General features: G+C 62.0%; 3 protein-coding genes across 7 annotated transcripts in view; all 3 read left to right on the top strand.

The window, feature by feature from the left end:
• The window catches only part of TNKS1BP1 (tankyrase 1 binding protein 1), a 24263-nt gene extending 9122 nt beyond the window's left edge, over nucleotides 1-15141 (top strand). For 4 of the 5 annotated variants that reach the window (XM_043913764.1, XM_043913771.1, XM_043913759.1 and 1 more), the window contains 8 exons: nucleotides 1352-3031; nucleotides 5192-7335; nucleotides 12096-12438; nucleotides 12627-12777; nucleotides 12869-12996; nucleotides 13655-13812; nucleotides 14027-14099; nucleotides 14725-15141. In XM_043913764.1, coding sequence (XP_043769699.1) covers nucleotides 1352-3031; nucleotides 5192-7335; nucleotides 12096-12438; nucleotides 12627-12777; nucleotides 12869-12996; nucleotides 13655-13812; nucleotides 14027-14087 — 4665 coding nt within the window. In that variant the 3' untranslated portion in view covers nucleotides 14088-14099; nucleotides 14725-15141. The remainder of the gene's footprint in view (nucleotides 1-1351; nucleotides 3032-5191; nucleotides 7336-12095; nucleotides 12439-12626; nucleotides 12778-12868; nucleotides 12997-13654; nucleotides 13813-14026; nucleotides 14100-14724) is intronic. The other variant, XM_043913749.1, reaches the window with a different exon arrangement.
• LOC122700692 lies at nucleotides 7343-12087 on the top strand. Its single transcript, XM_043913777.1, has 2 exons — nucleotides 7343-11481; nucleotides 11556-12087. Exon 1 carries the CDS (start codon nucleotides 10423-10425, stop codon nucleotides 11398-11400), a length of 978 nt encoding a protein of 325 aa, XP_043769712.1. The 5' UTR covers nucleotides 7343-10422; the 3' UTR covers nucleotides 11401-11481; nucleotides 11556-12087.
• On the top strand, nucleotides 14853-23200 carry LOC122703269. Its single transcript, XM_043917426.1, has 3 exons — nucleotides 14853-14921; nucleotides 16796-17053; nucleotides 22451-23200. Exons 1-3 carry the CDS (start codon nucleotides 14853-14855, stop codon nucleotides 22874-22876), a joined length of 753 nt encoding a protein of 250 aa, XP_043773361.1. The 3' UTR covers nucleotides 22877-23200.

Raw genomic sequence — 23200 nt, 5'->3', positions numbered from 1 at the left:
AAAAAGTGATGTCCTCTCGGGTGGTCTGGGAGCTCTGCTCTGGGGGTGGAGGGGTCTGTCCGGGGCTCTCACAAGAGCCCCGGGTGGCGGCGTGGTTTAAGGGCACTGGCTCCAGGTTAACCTGAGATTCACAGAGAGTGCGGAGGCTGGAAGGATTGGAGGGTGGCCTTGACGCGGGAGCAGGACACCCCCCTGCCCAGGCCCAGCGGTCTGGTGGTTATGGGGCAGACGGCTCCCCATAGGAGAAGGGCCGGGGGGAGCATGACCTCTGGGGAGGCAGAGGTCGGATAGAGCGAGACTCAGGTCACAGCCTGGGGCAGGCCGGTGCAGGGGTGAAGGAGGGTCAGCTGCTGGGGGTCCCAGGGCCCCAGAGCCTCCGGTCTTCCCCAGAGTGTCCGTTCTTCCCCTGAGCGCTGTCCCCAGCGGCCGGGTGTGCAGATCTTGCTGAATCCTCTCCTGACCGCGAGGTGGACGTTGTTGCCCCGGCTCCAGGGTGCAGTTCAGGACGCCGGGGCTTGGAGAGACCCCGCATGGGAAGGCGTCCAGCTGACGGGGGAGGAGCCCATGTCTCTGACCTGGGCTTTCACGGCCCCTGGGGCTTCTGGCCTGCATCCCGGGGCCCGCTGCCCCTCGGGTGGCGCTGGGACCGTGGCTGCTCAGAGCAGGGGTGCGAGCTGCTCCCGGGAGCTGGTCTGAAGCTGCCCTCCGCCTGGTGGAGTCCCGCCCCGAGGTCGCACACCCAGCCAGCCAGACTCTTGAGTTTCCTTTTCCGTTTACAAAGCCAGTGTCTTAAAAAATATTTATTTATGTACTTTGCTGCGCTGGGTCTCAGTTGCGGCATGCGGGATCTTCTATCTTCACTGTAGCTGGTGGGATCCCCAGTTGTGGTGTGCAGACTTTTAGTTTCTGCACTTGGATACAGTTTCCTGGCCAGGGATCGAACCCGGGTCCTCCACATTGGGAGCGTGGAGCCTTAGCCCCTGGACCACCAGGGAAGTGCACAAAGCCAGTGTTCATGACCCATGAACCATGGGCCTTTAGGAACTCGTCAGAGGAGCCTTGGGCCTGGGCGTGTGGTGGGCACGGTCTGAGTGATCCCATGGGAATAGAGTGCGTGCATTTTGTGGGGGGAGGGCCACGTGGGAGGGGTCTGCAGGCCCTGCAGTCTCCGATGCTGGAGGTCATTCCAGAGCCTCTGGCGGTTGTCCTGGGGGGCTGTCTCCCTGAGCCCCGGTTTCCCCCGTGGACTGAGAGCGTTGGGCAACTAGCTGCTGACCTGGGGTCTCTCGGGGGTGGGCAGGGGCCTCCCCGAGCCGGCCGAGCAGTGACAGGTCCTGATTTTCTCTCGCAGGTTCTCCAGCCCCGGGTGCCCCCCGGTCCAAGCCCTACCTTGGAGAATGGAGGTGCCCCCAGCCCGGGTCTCCCCGCTGAAGCCTTGGGCTCGGGCCCCGAGTCTCCCCGCCTTGACTCCCTCGAGGCGGGCTCTCCTCGCCACCCCCAGCGTCCAGAGACCCAGAGCCCTGCTGCTCCTGGACCTCCCCTCCGGCCCCCCGAGACTCTGGGCTCCCCAGCTGCGGGCCCCCCTGATGAAGGCTCCTGCCATCTGCCCCTGAGCCCAGGGGTCCCAGCTGTGGCTGCCCTGGAGACCCCCAGACCCGGCAGCCCCCAGGTGCCGGAGCTAGCAGGGCACCCCAGCCTGGAGCGGTCCCTACCCGCCGTGTCCCAGTCCCTGATGGGAGGGGGTGAGCTGCCGGACCTGCCTCGGACGTTTGCATCTGGGGACGGGGTGGCCCCGGGGGTCGAGGACCGCCCTGCCAGCAGCCTGGCCCAGCGGCGGTTTTCTGAAGGTGTGTTGAGCCCTCCTGGCCCAGACCGGGAGCAGCTGGGGGGCTCGCTGGCCGCCCTGCCCCAGGCCCAGGGGGGCCCGTCCACCCTGGACCACCCCTTGGGGAGCGGGACCGAGTCCAGCTGGAGCTTATCTCAGTCCTTTGAATGGACCTTCCCGACGCGGCCTGCAGGCCTTGGGGTGCGGCGGCTGGACTCCCCGCCGCCGTCCCCCATCACCGAAGCCGCGGAGGCTGCAGAGGCTGCGGAGGCTGGAGACGGGGCCGCGTCCACCCATGAGGAGGCCGGAAACTGGGCCACGTCCACCCGCGAGGAGGCCAGAGGCGGGGCTGCGGAGGCTGCAGAGGCCAGAGACAGGTCCGCGTCTATCCGGGAGGGGCCTGGAGGCGGGGCCACATCCACCAGGGAGGAGGCTGGAGATGGGGCCGTGTCCACCTGCGAGGAGCCCGGAGACGGGGCCACGTCCATCCGGGAGGAGGCTAGAGATGGGGCCGTGTCCACCCGCGAGGAGCCAGGAGACGGGGCCGCGTCCATCCGGGAGGAGGCTGGAGATAGGGCCGCGTCCACCCGCGAGGAGCCCAGGGGCGGGGCCACATCCACCCGAGAGGAGGCTGGGGACTGGCCCGTGTCCACTCGGGAGGAAGGAGCGTCCCAGCCAGGGCCAGGGGCCCCGTCGGCTGCAGAGGGACCAGGAAGACCTGCTTCCTGGGGGCCGGGGGATGACCCAGGCTCCTCTCTGAGCCCGACTGGTGGTGCGGAAGACCATCCTCTGGAGTCCCCGCCAACAGCAGGGGACCCACCTGGACCAGCTTTGCCACAGGTGGACGAGACACTTGCAGAACGGGAGTCCCCTCCGCTCGCCCGGGAGGCTGCCCTGCGCATCCTGGAGCCGGTCCTGGGGCAGGAGCAGCCAGCGCCCCCGGACCAGCCTTGCGTCCTGTTCGTCGATGCCCCCGAGCCCGGGCAGGCACTCTCTGCTGAGGAGGACACTGTGGCCCTGGCCGTGGCCGAGACCACCCGACCTAGGACAGCGGTTCAAGACCCCCGCCGGGCGTCCCCCGAGCCCGCGGGGCCCGAAAACAGCTCCCAGTGGCTGGACGACCTGCTGGCCTCGCCCCCACCCAGTGCCCGGCGGGGCGCCCCGTCTGAGCTGAAGGATGCCCAGACCCCCAGCGCCTGCTCCGAGGTGAGGGGGGCCCTGGGCGGGGTGCGGGGCGGAAGCCAGGGGCTTCGGGGGGCCTCCTTGTTTTGACACGGATGCCCTGTCGAGAGTTTGGGATCCAGCCGTGAGCAGGCACCTGGGCCCCTGCCCCGGAGGTCCACGCCGCCTGCTCCGCTGGTGGAGCGGAGGGTGTGGGCTGCTGCTTAGAGTCTAGTCTGAGTCTGCATCTGACCCCGGCTTCTACGGCTGAGTGGTCTTGGGAACGTAGCCAGACCTCCAAGCTTCAGAGTCCTTTCACAACGATGCCATTTGCCTCATACGCTTGGGGGCTTCCCGGGTGGCGCTGGTGGTTAAAAATCTGCCTGCCGGTGCAGGAGACACAGGGTCAGTTTCTGCGCTGGGAAGATCCCCTGGAGGAGGCATGGCAACCCACTCGGGTACTCTTTGTCTGGAAAATTCCATAGACGGAGGAGCCTGGCAGGCTGCAGTCCGTGGGGCCGCAAAGAGTCGGATACGACTGAGCGACCGAGGACACTTAGGCTTGTGTTGTGGGCAAGACAGACGTGGAAAGCGCTGGGTGCAGGGCTTGGCACCCGTGAGCATTCAGTCTGTGATGACGGGTGGTTTCATGAAGGGCGCCAACATTGCCAGTTAGACGCGGGCCCTGGACCCAGGCTGCCGAGTTGCTGTCTTGGCCCTGCTCCTGGCCCACCTGTGACCTTGAATGCGTGACTTTCCTGCCCGCACCTCAGTTTCTGCATCTGTAAAATGGGGAGAATGGTGCTGGGCTCTACCTCACAGGTGATGGCTGCAGTGCCTGTGAAATACTCAGACTACCACCCATCACGAGTGCTTGGGAGCGTTGCATCTTGCGAGCGTTCTTACTGTGAAGTTCAGACATGTTTTTGTAGAGGCCCAGAGGAGGCAGAGCCTTGTGCAAAGGTCACCCAGCAAGCTGGCAGCCAGGCCAGGGCCAGAGCGCCAATTCCAAGGCCAGTGCCGTTTCTCCTACCGGGCTGCCCAGTAGGCTCAGGGCTGGGGTCCAGGTGGCGTTTGAAACGAAGTTTTCACGCCCAGCCCGCCCAGCCAGGGGCTGGCAGGGGCGGGGTTGGGGGAGGGAGGAGCCGGGGGCTTCTGGGCGGGGCCTGGGGGACGAGCAGGAAGGAGTTAAGTCCGCGGGGCTTCCGCGGTAGGTGTGTCCGTCCGCGGTAGGTGTGTCCGTCCCGGGATGCGGTGACTCAACTGGCTCCCGGGCGGGGCCGCCGAGGGAGCTGCAGCTGCTCTGCAGGGAGCGGGGCCAGGGCCGTCGGACAGGTCCGGGCGGGCGAGGGGAGCGGCCCAGCCACGTCCCAGCGCTCGCTGCGCCCAGTGGGCCGCGGGGCGGGCGGGGACCGGAGGCCGGGACCATGGCCGGGCCAGGGGACAGGGAGCCCAGCGTGTCGGTCCTGGAGAGGCTGCTGGCCAACGCCGCGCTGCGGGACGAGGCCGGCCGGCTCCGCAGCCCCGAGCCCAGGGCTCCCCCGGCCGCACGAGTGAGTCAGCGGGTTCCGGACGGGGTGGGGTTCCCGGAGCCCTGGCTGGGTCTTCTCCCTGAAACGGAGGAGGCCGTCCCTGCGGGCGGGCGGTGAGGACCCAGAGGGCTTCGCAGGGCAGCCGCCGGCAGGAGAGAGCTTCCCTTGGGGAGGTCGGGGCGGGCGTTCACGTGGTCTGGAAGGGTGAAGGGTGCCCTGGGGAGCTTGCCTTGGGGAGGGGGCCGTGGAAGGGCGCAGGGTCTTGACCGCTCTTCGTTGAGGGCACACCCACCCCCACGGCCCCGGGAAGACCTCTCTGCCAGGCAGCCCTGCTCCTGGCGCCTTGCCAGGTGTTGCCCAAGGGCGGTAAAGAGGACCACGAGGTTGACCGCGGAGGCCCCACGGGGTGCCGGGACTTCTGCTGAGCCCTCGGCTTCACTGATTCCGTTTAGCCCTCTCTTCCTACCCCGTGTCGTAGGAACTGACCTCGTTGAACGACGGGGACCCTGGGGACTCAGAGCGGTTAAGTGATTTGCCCAAGGTCACACAGCCCACATCCAAACCCCAGGCTCTCCAAAGCCAAAGTTGGGCACTCGGCAGCGCGCTCACTCTGGGCCGATCGCCACCCTAATTCCAGGCCCTGTTTCTTTCTCTCTCTCTCTCTCATTCCCAGGGACTCCTCGGCTGGGCCCAGAAGGACCTGCAGAGCGAATTTGGGGTTGCAGGAGGCCCACATCCCGGCAGTTTCCGGCCTTCCACCTGGTCCCAGGACGCTTCTCGGGACTACGGCCTGGGAGGTGCAAGCCCTCTGGGGGACCCAGGCCTCGGAGAGAGGGACTGGGCTGGCGAGTGTGGGCATGGAGTCGGGGAGGGGCGCCCCGGGGAGTGGGCCGGCAGGGGTGCCCTCGACCGGGAGGAGGAGGGCGAGGTTGGCGGCCAAGACCGGCATGGAGCCGCGGCCCTGGGGAGCCTGGGCGCCCAGGATCGGGCGATCGGGAAGCCTGGCACTCTGCAAAGCCACGAGGCGGACCTTCAGCACTGGGAGTTCGGGAAGAGGGATCCCCAGGGCACCTACTCCAGCCGGGACGCGGAGCTCCAGGACCAGGAGTTCGGGAAGAGGGATCCCCAGGGCACCTACTCCAGCCGGGACGCGGAGCTCCAGGACCAGGAGTTCGGGAAGAGGGATCCCCAGGGCACCTACTCCAGCCGGGATGCGGAGCTCCAGGACCAGGAGTTTGGGAAGAGGGATTCTCTGGGGACCTACAGCGGTCGGGATGCAAGCCTTCAGGACTGGGACTTTGGGAAGAGAGACTCCCTGGGTGCCTACTCGAGCCAGGATGAAGAGGGGCAGGGCCCGGAATCAGGGCAGAAGGACCCACTTGGCAGGTACAGCGGCAGCCAGGACGCAGGGCAGCAGGACCAGGGGTTCGGGAGGAGCGACCCTGCACGGAGCGCCTATGGCCCCCGCAGCGCAGAAACGCCGGGCCGGGACTTCGGCAGGAGCGCCTGGGTGCCAGACTACAGCGGCGGCCTCCCGCGGGACTTCGGAGCGAGAGCCCTGAGCGCCGGGTTCAGCCTCGAGGAGGCCCAGCGGCAGGACACAGAATTTGAGAAGAAGATCCCAGGCCGAGCCAGCCCCGGGGCGGCCGGCAGGGACGTGGGCTGGCCTGAGACTGCCGAGACGGGGGGTGTGTTCCACGCCAGCGGCCCAGAGCCGCAGGACCGGGCTCTGGGGCAGAGGGACCCGGGTGGCTGGCAAGGTGGTGCTGCCTCTAGGGAGGTTGGTGGGCCGCAGGCGGGGGGCGCCCGGAGCCCAGGGGAGGCTGACCCAGAGGACAGGGAGGGGGTGCGGCGGGGCTGGGCTGGAGACTTCGGCCTTGGAGTGGGCGCTCAGCCAGAGGCAGCCTTCGGCCCGGGGCGGCGGGGCTGGGGCAGCGGCTTCTGTGCGGAGGCCTCGGAGCGGAGCTCCCAGTTTGGGATAATCGGTGATGACAGGGCGGGCGCGGCCAGCCTGAGCCCTTGCAGTCAGCTGGGAGGCGGCCCCTTCCTGCCCCCCGAGGGAGCCGTGGACTGGACTGACCAGCTGGGCCTCCGGAACCTGGAGGTGTCCAGCTGTGTGCGAGCTGCCAGCTCCGGCGAAGCCAGGGAGGATGGCGTGGGACAGACGGGCTGGGTAGACCGCGGGGGTGTGACGGGCGCGGGGCTGGCCGTCCATCTGCAGGGCGGAGGGGCGGAGGCCCCCGGGGGACTTGGCCTCGGGGACCAGGACTGGACTTCCGATGTCGGAGGCCCCAGCCAGGCCAGAGAGGGTGGCGTGGGGCAGACAGACTGGTCGGGCGCGGAGGCGGGAGAGTTCCTTAAATCGAGGGAGCATGGGGTGGGTCAGGCAGATTGGACACCGGACCCGAGAGACCGGGAGCTTGGGCCCGGTGGGGTGGATTGGGGCGACAGTCTGGGCCTGAGGCATCTGGAGGTGCCCTGTGAGCTAGACTCGGAGAGTTCTCAGGGGCCGCGGGGACGTGGGCTGGACCAGGTGGACTGGTCCCAGGACTCGGAGCTCCGAAACGTGGAGCTCCCGGGTGAAGCCAGGGAGTGTGGTGTGGGGGATGTCGGCCACTCCCCAGAACCGGGCGTGGGGAATGATGCCCTCTCAACCCCCTGCCTGGAGACCCGAGGCCCCTCGGAGGCCAGGGAGCTTGGGGTGGGCGAGATGAGCAGGCTGGATGCTGAGGATGGAGACCCCTTCTTGCCGCTCGTGGTCATCTGCCCAGAGGAGGACGGATACGGGCTTCAGGAGTCCCCGGCCTTCGGACCCAGGTAAGGGAGCCCCACGCCGGGGTGGGAGGGCGTGAGGGCCCGAGGGCCCCCTGGAAATGGCCCCTTTTTACGCGGGGTGGAAGCTGCTCTTCCCCCAGAACTTCTAGTGTTTGGAGAACTGGGATGGTTCGGAGTGTGAATTTTTCTTTCATTTATTTATTTCTTAAATCAAATGCTGACACACACAGGTGAGTTTCTCATTTTGAAGCGAAGACTGATGGCTGAGGTGTGATTTTTGCAGCGTGATTGTGTGGGTGCTGGAGGAAGCGTCCTGTGGGGGATGGTTTCTGGCGGGCCCCAGGGGGCCTGGCCTGGAGGGGGCACGATGGATTCCTAGGCCTGGGTGGGGCGAGGCCTGGCATGATCCTGGCCTGGGCAGGTACAAGGTGGAGTGGGCAGTAGTGCTTAATCTCTGGCGGCTGGGAGGACCTCCATGCTTCTTGCCTGCCCTGTCTTAAGGCCCCGAAGGGCAAGACTTCCCTGGTGGGCCGGTGCTTAGGACTCCGCGCTTTGACGGCTTGTGGGCCCAGGTTCAGTCCCTGGTTGGTCAGGGGACTGAGATCCTGCACGCAGATCGTGCAGCGTGGCCAATAAATAAATAAAAAACAGCCACACCAGCAGAGAATAAGCCCTGGTTCAAAAAGGAACCTGAAGGACATTGGGACCTGGTTCCAGGCCTGGTGACCTTTTGGCCTCCACGCCCAGGGTGGCTGAAAAAGAACTTTCCAAAAAAAAACAAAACAGTTTTATGAGTCAACCGTAGTCTGTCTCTGAGATTTTTCTGTTCTAAGGGTGCTCAAAAGGTATCGTGTTTATTTTGCCGTCACTTTCGTCTGTTGAGATCAGGTTTAATTCCCTTGAGTCGCAGGTTGGACCTTTGCTGGCCCAGGGGCTTCTCACGTGTTGTGAAGGGGAGACGGAGGGGGTGCTGGATGGGAGCTGTGTTTGCAGTGGGGAAGGGGCTGGCTGGTAGCTGGGGGGGGCTGGAGGCACTGGAAGGCTCTAAAGGGGACTGGGGTGTCGGAGGGGGTCGGTAGAGGCATTTGGGGCTGAGGATGGGGGCAGGGGAAGTGGGCAGAGCCTGGGGCCAGGGCAAGGCCCTGGGGGGCATCCCGGGGGTCAGGCCACTGCGGGGAACTGGAGGGGCATCGTCTGGGGCAAAGCCTGCAGGGAAAGGCATGAGTTCCCGGACCTGTCTGAGCTGTGACTTTCCGGGTGCCAGCGGGGAGGGGGCGGGGTTGTGTAGCATAGGCGGCCCAAGGTTGCCCCTGAGTCCTCTTCCCAGGAAGTCAGAACTCCGCCGTCCCGCACACCTCCCCTTGGTGATCTTCACACCTGCCCTGTGAAGCAGGAAAGGGGATTTTTTTTTAATCACCTCTAATTTGCAGGTCGAGTGGTGTGACCCACTTAAGGTCACCGAGTCAGCAATGCCACTTTCCGACTTCTGGGTCTTAAACGCCTTCAAGGCTTTTGGACTTGCAGGCAGTGGGACCCACTGCCCTCCACCTGTTCCTGAAGGTGGGGAGGGGGAGAGAGTCTCCCGTTGTTGAGGATGGAGAGAGAGGCTGGCTGGGGGTCTGGGCAGGGGCGGGGTTCTGGCAGAGAAGCTCAGCTTTCTGAACTCCTGCCTCCGTCACACCTTGAAAATGCCCGGCTTTTTCAGGCCGTGTTGTACATTTGGCAAATACTGTGCTTGGATATACGGAGACTTAGAAAGTAGGGCTCTTGGCACCGAAAATACAGCAGTAATGGAAACCTGTTTACCTTTCTCCAGTGCGAGGTTTCTCGAGCTTATTTGATTAATATCCATGGGACTGGTGTTCTGAGCTTCTGACTTGGGGAAATTCTACACTCGGGAAAGTTTCTCTTTGCAGGAAGTTTTGCAGGTTCTCCCGGTAACGAGAAGTCCTCGAGGATGGCTCAGAGCCCCTGACTTTGGGCCCGTCCGCCAGGTTTGGGGCCTGGTTCTGCCACTGCCTCCGTGACCCTGGGCAGGTCCCGTCACTGCTCCAGCATCACGCCTGTGATGAATGGGAATCATCGACTCCCAACACCCATGGGGGCCTTTGGGCTGGGGGTCTGTGTGCAGGGAGTGTCAGACCTGCTGCACGCGTGGTCAGCCCCGGCCAGGTGCTCACCTCCAGTGTTCACACCTGCTTGGCAGACGTGGACGGATGTGAGCTGTCGGGGAACTGAGGCCCTGGGGGACGTTTCTGGCCGTTGTCCTGCATGGGACGGAGGCCCCCTGGCTGGCAGCCATCCGCTGTGCTGTTGTCCCAACAGTTGGGAAGAGAGTGGCGTGGGTGCTCGGGGTGTCCCTCCCGCGTCTTGGGCTCCTTGTCCTGGGGGAGAGGCGCTCCTGGGCCCCCCGAGAGCTGCTGCACCTCCCCCTTCTCTCTGACCTCCAGGTCCTCTCCTGCCCTGGCCCCCAGGGATACAGCAGCCTCCGAGCCGTCTGGGGGGCTCTTCGCGGGGCGTGAGAGGACCCTCAGGGCTTCTGAGGGCCAGCCCCCTCGTTCTGTGAGCGGGGGAAGCAGCCCCAGAGAGGCAGCGTGACTTTCTCAAGGGCCCATGGCTTGTGAACGCTGCCCCTTGGCGTTCCCTCGGGCCCCTGCCCGTGGGCATTCTCTTCCCATCTCTCTCGGGTCAAGGTCAGCTGATGCTCGTATACAAACATCATTCCAGCTTCCTTCCCGACCATTTTGGGCCTTGGAGCCTTGAGCATGAGGAAACGAGTCTGTTACACGCTGACCCATGTGTTTGTCCTGGAATGGCCCTGGGGGTGGGGTTGAATCAAGTGCCGGCCCTCGGGATCCTCCTGACAGGCGAGAGCTGGTGTCAGGTGAGACGGGCCTGGAACCTAAGAGAATGAGGAGGATTATCCTAAAAGTGCCCGCGTGCGCGTTGAGTCGCTCAGCCCTGTCTGACTCTGCAGCCCCGGGGACTGTGGCCTGCCAGGCTCCTCTGTCCGTGGGATTCTCCGGGCAGGAATCCTGGAGGGGGTTGCCAGGCCCTTCTCCACCCAGCAAAGTATAGGTGTTTACGTTATTCCCATTTTACAGATGAAGAGGCTGAGGCTCAGTGTGGATGCGTCCTTTGGCCACGGGTGGGGCGGCGGTGCAGCCTGTGTGGGCGCAGTGGGCGGTGCTCGGGACAGGCCCCGCCCCGCGTCCCGGCCAGACCGAGGCTCAGGCTGTAGGGTCCTTGGTGCTCGGGGTTAGGACAGCGTCCCCTGGGCTGGGGGAGGGTGAGTGGGGTTCAGACAGTGGGCGGGATGCATGCTCCCCTCCGCGAACCCCCCCCCCCGGGCCTCCTCCAGGGCCCACGGGGCTGCTGGCCCGCTGGGTCCCCTCTGGCGTGGACATATCCGCCCACCTTGCGCGGGTCTGCAGCCCCTTGGCCCTGGCCTGTCCCCAGCCTCCCCTCTGCCCCACAGGGGAGAGGCTGTTGGGCGCAGCTGCCCCTCCTTCCAGGGCGCTCCTGATTCCTGGAGCTCTAAGACCTCCTCCGCCCCACCTCCAGAGTCGCCTTAGTTTCTGTCAGCAACCTGGGGAAGGACAGACTGACATGCGCTCCCGTTCTCTCCCCGCTTCCAGCCTGGTGCTTACTCACCTGCCTCACGCTCTTCCCCTGCAGCCCAGGATCCGGGGCTCGTGGCCTGGCTTCCGGGCACTGCCCACCTTTCCCACGCCCGTGTGCAGGGGGTGTGTGTGTGTGTGTGTGTCGGGTGTGGCTCTGCGGTGCTTGTGCCAGTGTGTGGAAGGAGTGACCGGTGAACGGTGCCCACTTCCCCGCAGGAGACGCGCCGTGAGTGTGTGCAGGTGTGTCTGTGTCTCGGGGGCAGGCGGGCAGCTGGGCCACACACAGGCTCCTCGGTGCGGAGCGCGAGCTGGTGAGCGCGCTGTGCGTGCCGGCTGGTACGGGTCGTGTCTCGAGGGCGCAGCGGGTAGAAGACGCAGTTTGGGGACAAGGTGGGGTCCCCGCCCCTCGGCAGACATCCGCTCTGTCCCAGGCCCTGGGCCACGTGGGGGACGCAGGCGGCCGGGGCCCGGCGTTGCTCGCTGACGGGCCGTGGGGACAGAGGACCTAGACTTGCGGAGGGGCTGGCAGCTTCAGCCCAGGGTGTGCAGGGCTGGGGGGCGGGCCCGGGGGCTCCCCAGGGGGAATCCAGGCTGACCGAGGGGGCGGGGCACCTGCCGGGCAGAAGCAGCTTGTCCAGGCGCGCGGTCAGGTACGCGGCCGTCCACGGGGGCCGCGTGTGCAGAGAGGCGCACGCAGGGAGGGCTGAGCTGGAGGGCGGGGGGCGGCTGAGAGGCCGGCTGGGCAGGCGGACCACACCCTGGGAGGGCAGCAGTAAAGATCGCGTTGGTGGGCACGTCCCCCGCGCAGCTCCGAGTGAGGCGTTCGGAGTCTCACTCCGCGCCCCCAGCGACTCTGTACTTAGCAGACCCCAAGGCTCATGGGGTCCTCTGCGCGCGGCTCTGTGCAAGGTGTTCAGAGTCTCACTCCATGCCTCCGGTGACCCTGTAGTTAGCAGACCCTTTGGGGGTGAAGGGACGCCCCCATCGTCTCAGGCAGCGGGGAGCCTGGCATTTGAACACGCCGGGCTGGCCCAGCTCGCGCCCGGCGTGCCGTCCGCGGGGAGGCGTGGATGGGCCGCAGGGAAACAGACCGAGAAAGGCGCCCTGCGTGGCGGGGGGGCAGGCTTTGGGTGGGCCCCGCGGCCCCGCATGACCTCGGCCTCTCCTCTGTCCCCGCAGCCCTGGAGATCACTCAGCCCGCTCCCCGCCGGCGGGCTCCCAAGATCAGCCGGGGGAGAGGCTGGCCGCTCACAGCCCCGAGGCTGCGGCCCCGCAGGAGTCGGCGTTCCCCGGGCCCAGGGCCCCGTCGGAGGAGGAAGGGGCCGTGACAGGTGCGGACCGAGGGGCGCCCCGGGAGCCTGGCCGGGACCCTCTACCCTCCTGGAGGCCGCAGCCGGATGGGGAGGCCAGCTGGACAGACGTGGTTGACGGGACCGGGGACTCCGCAGGGGCCAGGCAGGGCGAGCAGACCCCCCAGGGCCCGCCGGCCAGCGACCCCAGCCAGGATTTCTCCTTCATCGAGGTCAGTGGAGGGGAGCCGAGGGCAGTGGTGGGCTCTTGTTGGGGTGGAGGGGGTGCATGAGTGCTGCAGCTTGGGTCTCACCCCGGGACCTTCCTCTTCGCGGGCGGTCTCAGCCAGGGGGGCGGGAAGCTGGGACGGGGCGGCTCCGCGAAGGTGGTGGCAATCGTGTGTACCCCCATCCCCTGCAGGACACCGAGATCCTCGACAGCGCCATGTACCGGAGCCGTGCCAACCTGGGGCGCAAGCGCGGCCACCGCGCCCCAGCCATCCGGCCCGGGGGCACGCTGGGCCTGTCGGAGGCCGCGGCGTCGGATGCGAGGCTGTTCCAGGACTCTACGGGTAGGGAGGTCTCCGTGTCGCTGTCCCAGGGGCGGAGGGCAGGGCTCTGGGGTTGCCGCCCGCGTCTGAGCCCCTGCCTCGGCCCTTGCAGAGCCACGGGCTTCGCAGGCGCCGTCCTCGGATGAGGAGGTGGTCGAGGAGCCTCAGAACCGCCGGACGCGGGTGACCAAGGGCCTGAAAGTCAGCCTGTTCCCCGGCCTGAGTCCGTCGGCCCTTAAGGTACCGTCTGGCCGTGCCGCCCCCTGGCGTCCATCCTGCCGTCTGTCCACCCGTCCGTCTAAGCACACGGATACCCTGTTCGTCCTCTGCGCCTGCTGTGCCCATGGTGGGCACGAGGCAGGATGAAGGGAAGGACGGGGAGGGTCCGGGTCCCGGGAGGGTCCGGGTCCCAGAACGCCACGGGCTGGCGGGGCGACCACGGTGCAGTGGGCTGGGGGTTCAGGTGTCCCTGGGAGTACAGGGCAGGGGCGGGCCGCTCAAAGGGAGTGGGAAGGCGGGGTGCGGGACTCTGGGAGGCTTCCAGTGAGCGTCCGATCACAGCTTCGAGGCGCCTGGCATCTCGTGTGTGCGGTGGGGAGACGTCTAGGCAGAGGGCGCAGGGCGTGCAGAGCCCCGGGGGCATCCCTGTTGGCTCCGTCCAGCCTGCTCCGGCTGGATTCAGGTCAGCAGTGTCTTCCCCAGGGCATGCGGGGTGCCAGGCACAGCCCGTTCTTGGGGTAGGTCATCGCTAAGAGACTTCCTCTCCCCGGGGTAAGAGGACCGTGGAGGGTGTTTGGGCCTGCGCCGGGGACGCCGCGCTCTGGGGAGAAGGCCTGGCCCTCCCTGGGCACCCCCGCCGGCCCCGCTGATGTCTGTCCACGCCCCGGCTTCGTCTCAGGCCAAGCTGCGCTCGCGGAACCGCTCGGCTGACGAGGGGGAGCCCATGGAGGGCAAGGCGGGCCAGAAGGAGTCGGTGATCCAGCGCTCCAAGTCCTGCAAGGTTCCCGGGCTGGGCAAGCCCCACGCACTCCCACCCAAGCCAGACAAGTCCTCAGGGTAGGTGATCTGCATGCCAGGAACTAGCCATCTCGGTCTTAAGAGGAAAACCCTGCTTTACAGGGATATGGAGGCTTGGAGGGGGTGTCATGCTGTGGGTCCGCGCTCTTCACTTGGTGCCAGGAGGCTGGTCTCTGCAGCCAAACCCGACGCCACCCCTCCTGGCGGGAGGGCATTTCTGACTCCCTTCCTACCTCCGTCCCCTGCCCTCTAGGTCAGAAGGATCATCGCCCAACTGGCTGCAAGCCCTGAAGTTGAAGAAGAAGAAGGTCTAAAAAGTCACCGAGGTGCGGGCCTCTCTGGGGTTGGGGGCTGGTTCAGGGCTGCTGGGGGCCCTTCCCCGAGGCCTCTGGAGGCCCAGACCTGCTTTTATGGCCCTCCTCTGCGAGGCTGGAGGAGGGCATGGCAACCCACTCCAGTATTCTTGGGCTTCCCTGGGGGCTCTGCTGGTAAAGAATCTGCCTGCAGTCGGGAGACCTGGGTTCCATCCTTGGGTTGGCAAGACCCCCTGGAGAAGGAAATGGCCACCCACTCCAGTACTCATGCCTGGAGAACCCCGTGGACAGAGGAGCCTGGCGGGCTGCAGCTCGTGGAGTTGCAGAGTCTGATACGACTGCGCCACTCACACACTGTGAGGCTGGAAGGAGATGGCTGAGGCCAAGCTCTAGAGTCCTGGGTCCCTCAGCTCGGGGGCATCCATCCCCACCTTCCTCCTAGGGCTCAAGGATGGTGGCCTGAGTGTGGTCCGCTTGCCCTTCTGGTCTGGCACCCCTGGGGGGCACTCACAAGGCTGGAGGTCCCAGCAGGGCCTCCCTCATGCTGGGCCTCGCAGAGGGGCACCCGGGCGGGGAGGTGGAGTGTCCCCTCTGCCCCCACGTCCCCATCCAGCCTCTTCTCTTGTGTCTGTTGCAGGTCCTTCCCACCTGGCAGTCTCAGGCAGTGCCCGTCCCCGTGGGGTCCCCGGTGGGGAGACGGCTGAGTCCCCCCAGGCCACAGCCCCTGCCCGTCCACTTCTGGGGGCGTCGGGGGGAGGCCCCGATATGCACTTTGTATCAGCGTCCCAGCTCCCCTGCACCGCCCCTCGCTGCTGGTCTTTCGTGGTCCACGGTGTTGGTCCCTCGCTCTTCCTGCCTCCCTCTCTGCTTCCTCCTGCAGCCCCCCTTGGGTTTTCTTTTGATACCAGTTTATAGCCTTTTTTATAAAAGCCTTTGATTTTTTGTAATGGGCGGAGCCCAGCCCCACCCCACATCTCCCTCCGCCCTGCCAGGGGCCCCACAGAAATTGATAACATTTTGCCACTTGAAACAATAAAGTTTTTTGGGAATTGGTGCTCCCCCGGTTGTGATGTGTGGTTGTGGCATGTCTCCCCGTCTGAGGCTGAACCTGGGAGGAGCCTGGAGCCTGCGCTGCCCAGCCTGTCTCTTTCCTAGCACTCCCTGGGCTCAGGGACCGGGAGGAAGGTGTCTTGGTTACAGTAGGTGATTCCCAATTCGGACAACCCCCAAATCTACAGAGCTTAACATACAAAAGTTTCTTTACCAATCAGAGTCCCATTTGGGGTGGGTTAACTGTCAAATTATAGCAATAGCCCCCACACTCCCTAAAAATAAAAAAAACCAAAAGGCTTAAGAAGCTCTGGTGGATGGCATGATTTCCAAGTTCAGCTTTAGCTACAGCTCAAGTGATTCTGTTTGACCTCCGTCTTCCCTGGTGGCTCAGAGGGTAAAGAATCCGCCTGCAGAAAAAAAAAAAAGAATCCGCCTGCAACGCAGGAGGCCTGGGTTCAATCCCTGGGTCGGGAAAACCCCCTGGAGAAGGGTTGTGAACCTCACAGTCATGCAGAACCCAGGCCCCTTCCCTGTTGTGACTCAGCTGTGGTCAGGGGCCCCAGGGTCTCCATAGCATCCAGTGGAGAGAGGGGTCGATCCTTCCGGAGACCCGGGGTCCACTGGCCAAAATTCAGCTCATGCCCCCTGCTGACTGTGAGCGAGACGGGGAAATGCAGTTTAGATGTTTGTAGGGGGAGAGAGAGAGAGAAGCAGATATTGGTAAAAACTCATGCTTCTCACGGGAGAAGGGTGTTGGTTCCTGTGATCCCGAAGGGTCCTTTGAACCCATATATTCTAGAATGTCTCCCCAGCCCTGGTCTTTCCCACTTTAACCCCTGACCATCGGCATCCAGCTGTCCCTCAGCCTATTCCTCTGCCTTCTCTGCCACCCTAGAGGTGCCAGCCTGTTCCAGGGCTGGCATCATCTCTCCCTGAGCTTTGGGGAAAGGAGAGACTTGTGTGGACTCCCCTTGAAAGTGCAAGTGTTAGTCGCTCAGTCGTGTCCGGCTCTTTGCAGCCCCACAGTCTGTAGCCCACCAGGTTCCTCTGTCCATGGAATTCTGCCAACAAGAATACTGGAATGGGTTGCCATGTCCTCCTCCAGGGTCTTCCCGACCCAGGGATTGAACCCAGGCCTCCTGCATTGCAGGCGGATTCTTTACCTTCTGAGGCACCAGGGAAGATGGAGGCCAAACAGAACCACTTAAACTGTAGCTAATGTCATCCACCGGAGCTTCTTAGCTTTTTGGTTTTTACTTTTAGGGAGCGTGGGGGGGGAGGGTCTTAATGTAACTGGAGAGTCTGACCAACACTGTGGACTCTAGAGAAATGCACAAACCAGCCCGAAATTCCCATCCCTGGCGTCCTAGAGTCGTGGTCCTTGGCCTCCTAGCGTGCCTACAAAAAATGCACATGCCAGGATTGCGATCTGGTAGGTGTGCCCAGGGATCTGCATTTTGGGAAGCCCCCTGGAGCGGAGGGGAGAGACAGGGGCCCTCCCGCGGGGGCCTGGCCGTGCCCGGGGTGCGTCTTTGCCGCGCGGCCCCGCCAGCCCTCCTGGGAGCCGGCGGAGCCGGGTTGGCACGAGCTCTGTCCCTCCTCCTCGCAGGAGCAGGACTGGCAGGGACCCAAGCCAAACACTTAAGACTCATTAGCGGGGAGAATGGAGCCGGCGGGTCCGAGCGCCGGGCTCTGCTTCCGGAGAAGGCGGAGCCCGGGCTGAGGGGCGGGGGCGGCCCAGCCTCCCTCCGCCCGAGCACCGCCGGCTCAGGGCCCGCGCTGGGGGTCGGAGAGCGAGGAGAGCAGCGTACACAAGCTCTGAGACGAACGGCAAGTGTCTGAGGACAGTCGGAAAAGTGTGTTCCTACCGCGCAGCCGTGCCGGGGCTCCTGGGCGTGGCCTCGGAGGGGCAGGTCTGTCGAACCTGGCTTTGAGTTTTGGAAACTGGGAGTCACTCGGATGCCTGGATTGGGGAATTCCTTGGGCAGTCAGGCAGGCTCATCAATTTTGGTTAAAGGTGACTCTGAAGGCAATTTCTGAGGAGTTGAGTGAGCTTTAGAAAAGTCTTTAGAATAAAGATACAGACTTCGAGGGCATCACTTTTTTTTTTTTAAATCGCCAGTCCTCTGATATCTTAAAATATTAATATTTATCTGGCTGCTCTGGGCATTCGGGGTTTCCCTTGTAGCTCAGTCGGTAGAGAACCTGCCTGCCAACGCAGGAGCCATAAGAGACGCTGGTTCGATCCCTGGGTCAGGAGGATCCCCTGGAGAAGGAAATGGCAACCCACTCCAGTATTCTTGCCTGGATAATCCCATGGACAGAGGAGCCTGGCAGGCTACCGTCCATCGTGTTGCAAGAGTCGGACACGACTTAGCAACTAAACCACCACCACCAGGAGTGCGGGATCTTAGATCTTCCTTGGAGCAGGCGAGGTCTTTTAGTTGTGGCAGATAGGATCTAGTTCCTCTACCAGGGGTCAAACCCAGGGCCCCTGTGCTGGGAGTGCTGAGTCTTAGCCACTCGACCGCCAGGGAAGGTCCCGAGGGCTCCCCTTTAAAGGCAACAAGTCAATGTGTTTCTAAAGGAATCAAAGGGGTCTGTCCCACGTTCCCTGCAGCCCAAGGTTGGGATTCGTGTTGGGCTGAGTCTGAGGACAAGCAGACGGTTGCCCGTGGCGCTCTTGGTACTTGGGTGGTGGTGGTGGGTGCTGTGGGAAGTCTACCCACTAGTGATGCCTGTTGTCCTTCCACCAGCATCCTATCCCCCCCACCCCCCGCCAAAAGTGGTCCAGCCATCTGCCGTGGATAGAGCCCATCCCTGAGACGCTTAGAGATGGGCAGTCCCAGTGGGGGAGTGAAGCAGGTCAGACTTTATCTGCTTTTGACCCTCAGGGACCCTTCCTGAGTCTGAGTTTTATTATTTGTGGCTCAGACGGTAAAGCGTCTGCCTGCAATGTGGGAGACCCGGGTTCGATCCCTGGGTCAGGAAGATCCCCTGGAGAGGGAAATGGCAACCCATTCCAGTATCCTTGCCTGGAAAATTCCATGGACAGAGGAGCCTGGTGGGCTACAGTCCATGGGGTCGCAAAGAGCTGGACACAACTGAGCGACTTCACTTTCACTTTCAAATTAAATGTATTTAAAGTAAGCCCGAGCCTCAGCTTTAAAACAGGTGTAAAATAGAGGATCTGCTCTGCGGAGCTGTTCGAGCTGTTTATTTATTCAGGCTAGGGGAGCAGAGGCGCTGTTTTGGATCCATCTCGACTCAGAGGCCTGGAGCAGTCTGACCCTGGACCTGGAAGCTGGTGGTGGACAGGGCTTCCCAAGGGCTGGTTTGCCTCTGGGACCTTGCTGAGCCAGACGTGTGGGTTCATCTGTGACAAGCCGTTGGCTCCTGAGCAGCTGCCCTGCCTCCCGGCCCCTCCCCTGCCAGAGGGGGCCCATCGCAGACAGGAAGCAGGCTGTCCGGTCTCAGAGATGCAGCCCTCCACCCCGGGAGAGGGCCAGGCCCTCGAGGCTGCAGCCGCCTGGGTGCAGAATGATCAAGTGGGTTTTAACTGCTGCCCAAAGACTGACTCTAAGTATACCTTCATTTATATGGCGCTGTGTGTCCAAAGGGCCAAACACCCATTCATTCATTTTTTTTTTTTAAAGACTTAAGTTTTTTGAATTCTTTTTTTTCTGATGAGAAAAGCAACACAAAGAAGTATCAATACAATTAAGAAGAAATTGCCTGTCCGTTTACCACCCAGCTACACCGTTTTTAAAAAAGACTCGTTTTTATTTTAGAATAGATTAAAATTGCTCAAGGAGTACAGAGTTCCTCTCAAGCCACACCCAGTTTTCCTTAATGTTAATATCTGACATTAGGGTGGTACTAGGATTGCAACAAATGACCCTTAGTCGTTACCTAAGACTCCTTTTCTGTTCCAGGAAGGCACTCCGGACCCCACGTTCCGCTTCCTTGTCATGTTTCTTGAGGCTTTGTTTCGCTGTGACTGTTTCTGAGAGTTGCCTGATTTTGGATGACCCGGCAGGTTTGAGGAGTGCTTGTAGAATGTCCTTTAAACTTGAGTTAGTGTGATGTTTTTCTCCTGATTAGACACCAGCTGTAGGTTTTTAGGAGGGAGAGGTAAAGTGCCGGGGGACTTCCCTGGTGGTCCAGTGGCTAAGACTCTGAGCTCTCAACGCAGGGGGCGAGGGTTCCATCCCTGATCAGAGAACTAGACCCCACATGCTGTGACCAAGGCCTGGTGCAGCTAAATAAATAAACATTAAAAAAGAAAAAAGAAGTAAAGCACCATGCTTATGATATCATATCAAAGATACACGCTACCCAGTGCAGTCAAAAATAATGAAAATTTAAAAAATAAAGGTACTTTGCTATCCATATGACTTGTCACTCTTTATTAACCCGATCACCTAGCTGAGGCAGTGTGTGTCAGATTTCTACAGCGTGAATCTCTCAGTTGTGTCCGACTCTGTGACCCCAGGCTCCTCTGTCCAGGGGATTCTCTAGGCAAGAATACTGGATCGGGTTGCCACGCCCTTCTGCAGGGGATCTTCCTGACCCAGGGATTGAACCCACGTCTCCTGCACTGCAGGTGGGTTCTTTACTGAGCCACCAGGGAAGACTTCTCCGCTGTGAAGTGTCTTCATCGCTCATTGCAGTCGCAGCAGAATCCTCAAACCGTTGTTCATACACAACCTCAAAAGTGTGGTAGTTACTGGACCGACCTCCAGATCTTGTTTAATGCATTAACAGATAAACATATATATCACCATGGCACAAATCTGCTTTTCAGTCGTTTGATGACTGCTGTATCCTTGTGAGAGTCCTAGGTCCTCCCGTTTCTACTGTGGTTTGACATCTGTGTTCACAGTAGAAAGAGACACCCCACTTCGGTTGGCATTATTAAACGCTTAGTGAACATCTTTCCCCCTCACTCCAAGTTCACAGATGGCTGAGTTCCTAACAAGGACCCCAGGTTTTAAAAAGGAGCTGGTGGATGCTGGGGAGATCCAGCTCTTCCAACGTGTGATTGGACTCTGCTCCCAAGGGGTCGAGGGGGTGGAGAGAGAGGAGGAGCCCTGTGTTCCGTGGGTATCGACCCCCAGCCCAGGCGCACCGTGGGGCCTTGGGAGCCTCAACCTGGCTTTCCCAATCGCACTGTTCTGGAGGTTTCAGAGAAGCCGGCTGGCAGCTCCCCACGGAGACTTTGCCCTCACTGATGAACGGCTGCCGCAGCGCATCTATTGACCGGGGCCCTTTGTTTTCAAGAAGCAACCTGCCTTTCTCCTGTTAACCCCTGCCGGCCTGGCTCCCAACAGGATGCCTTCTGTGCTCTGGGCTCCGTACCAGGGCAAGAGAGGTCAGGAGAAGGGGAAGATCGGAGATGCACCCGCCAAAGGCCAGGCGCTCTCTGCGGGGCCCTCTCATCCAAGTGTTCAGCTCTTTTCATCTCCTGGCAGGGCAGGGGCGAGACGGCAGACCCCGGGTCTGCCCGAACTTCAAACGCTGTGCTCTCGCCCAGGTTCCAGAAGCTTTTAGCTTTGCTTCGCCACGCGGGTGAGTCTGGGGTCTTTTCCACTCCAAGATACACACATAGCCAGCCCTTCCTGTATCTCTCTCTCTCTCACACACACACAGACACACACATGCTTCCTCAGGTTCACAGCCAGTTTGGGAATGACTGTACCCAGAAGGAGAAGGAGCCATTGACTCAAGCTCTGGGGTTCTAGGAAGACAAGAAGGCAGCCTCCGCCCCCAAGTCTGCTAGTTTTCAGCCCCTGGCAGCCAGGATCGTCATCATTAGCAACCCATATCTTTGAGTCAAGCACTGTCCTCCCTGAGGCTCTTGGTTTAGAATATGCACTCTGTATGATCGTGTGTGCATGCTAGTCACTTCAGTTGTCTCTGACTCTATGCGACCCCATGGACTGTAGCCCACCAGGCTCCTCTGTCCACGTTTTTCTCCAGGCAAGGATACTGGAGTGGGTTGACATGCCCTCCTCCAGGGAATCTTCCCAACCCCGGGATGGAACCCACATCTCTTACGTCTCCTGCAGTGGCAGTTGGGTTCTCTACCACTAGTGTCTCCTGGGAAGCCCCTCAGGCACTGTAATTCCTCAGACTTTAAAGTCTTCTGTGAGTGTTTGTGCAGGGGGCAGGGCAGAGGCACAGAATGGGAAGTCATGAGCTCCGAGGGCCCGGGACCCAGGCCAGGGCTACGCTGAGACACTCCGCAGACTTCTCCATGCAGTGCAATCTGACAGACGTTTATCGGGCCATCTGTTACTCATGCTGGGAATGTGGAGATGAGTCAGGAATAGCCCGCATCTCAGAGTCAAGAGAGATGACTACAGGAGGTAAACTGAAATCTGGTGTCACAGAGACAGTCGTGGTGACTAGGTACAGTGCGAGACAGGGCAGTGCTATGCTGACCTGGGTGAGCTTGAAGGGAAATACTGTTAACCACCTAGCAAAGTGTGTGAGGTGGAGCTTGTTGGGGGCTGGGGGTGGGGGGAAGGAGCAAAGGAACAGCACCCCAGGTGGGTGGGTGGGTCGGGGGTGGTCAGCCTGGGCAGAGTCAGGGTGAAAACGCGTGACGCTGACGATGGGAGCTGTCTTAGTCTGCCCCGGCTGCTGTAACAAAACACCACGGCCGGGCAGCTTAAGCGACAGGCCTCTCTCCATGGCTCATAGGTGGCCACCAACTCCTGTGTCTTCCACATGGGCTTCCCTCTGTTCATGTCCCTGTCCTAAAATCTTCTTTAAAAAAAAAAAAAATTATTTATTTATTTGGCAGCACCAACTCTTGTGGCATTCGGGATCTAGTTCCCTGACCAGGGATTGAACCTGGGCCTCCTGCGTTGGGAGTGTGGAGTCTTAGCCATTGGACCACCAGGGAAGTTCTTCCTCTTCTTATAAGGACACTAATCATGTTGGCTTGGGGCCCACCCACATGCCCTCATTTTCACAGAACGCCCTCTTTGAGGACGGTGTCTGCAAACACGGCCCCAGTCTGAGGCGCTGGGGAATTTCCCCATGTGACTGCAGGGCGGAAGGCACAGTCGAGGCTGCGGGAACAGGAGTTGCCTGTGGGACAGGAGGACCGCTGGGGGTGGGCGTGGACGGAGCTGGGTCAGCAGAGGCCTTGGCTCGGCCTTAAGCTCTACCTTACAGGACTTGGGGGTGCCGGCACCTGGTCCTAAGCTGCAAAGTGAAAGTAGCTCATCTGTTCCTGCTCCCAGCAGCCTGGAAACTCTGGGCGGGGCGCGATCTCACAGGCTTACCTCTCCCTGCAGGGCTGGCCATCGGGCCCCGCCCCAAGCAGCGGCCAGGCCCCCCGCCCACCCCGGTCCTGGGCGAGTGGGAGCCCCGCCTGCTGTGGGAGTCCCAGACGCCTGTCTTGGAGGAAACCTTCCTGCTGTCCGGGAAGTCCCATCTGGACGGGCAGGGTTGGACGAAGACCTCTCCAAGCAGCGCCCCGTGGACAACGAGGGCTCAGGCCTGCTCTCCAACCGCAGGAAGCCGGGCGGAGCTCTGCCTGGAGGGCGCCGGCCATCCCGGGCGTGGGCCGTGGGCCCCGAGGAGGTGTGAGGTCCCCCGTTCAGATCCCTCCACCGCTCTGTTTCCAGCTTCCTCCTCCTTTAACACCAGGGCCCAGACTTTCGGCCACTAGCTTTAGGATTCCGAAACGAAAAGGAAATGGAGGCAGAAGGGCCGGTTGAGAGCGTGGAACAGGCGCCCCGAGAGCCTTTCTGCGCCACCTCCCACCCAGGACTTTACCGGAAGCTGGCTGGCTGGGATGGAGGGTGAGGTGAATACTTCCGCTGAATGATTAAAGGAAAAAAAAATTGTTGACCTAGCGTGCCCAATTCATGAGTTTTAAGCACAGAGCTTTGATGAATGTTTGTGTACCAATAAGTTTGTGTAACCACCACTCAGATCAAGATATAGAATGTATGTAGCCCAGAAGACTCCCTGCCTTGTAGCTTTTGCATCCCACCCCCAGGTCACCACTATTCTGACTGGAGATTAGGTTCCTCCTTGAA

The sequence above is a fragment of the Cervus elaphus genome, chromosome 1 (assembly GCF_910594005.1).
Source record: "Cervus elaphus chromosome 1, mCerEla1.1, whole genome shotgun sequence".
NCBI lineage: Eukaryota > Metazoa > Chordata > Mammalia > Artiodactyla > Cervidae > Cervus > Cervus elaphus.
The sequence above is the reverse complement of the archived record's forward strand: the minus strand, read 5'-3'. Positions and strand labels throughout refer to the sequence as shown.

Excerpts from the sequence above, each read along its gene's own strand:
- LOC122700692 (XM_043913777.1), top strand. The coding sequence starts at position 10,423 with ATGCGTCCTTTGGCCACGGGTGGGGCGGCGGTGCAGCCTGTGTGGGCG.
- LOC122703269 (XM_043917426.1), top strand. The coding sequence starts at position 14,853 with ATGCACTTTGTATCAGCGTCCCAGCTCCCCTGCACCGCCCCTCGCTGC. Across the intron at positions 14,922-16,795 it reads GGTCTTTCGTGGTCCACGGT|CGGGGAGAATGGAGCCGGCG; the intron begins GTTGGTCCCTCG and ends AAGACTCATTAG. Across the intron at positions 17,054-22,450 it reads GCGTGGCCTCGGAGGGGCAG|GGCTGGCCATCGGGCCCCGC; the intron begins GTCTGTCGAACC and ends CTCTCCCTGCAG.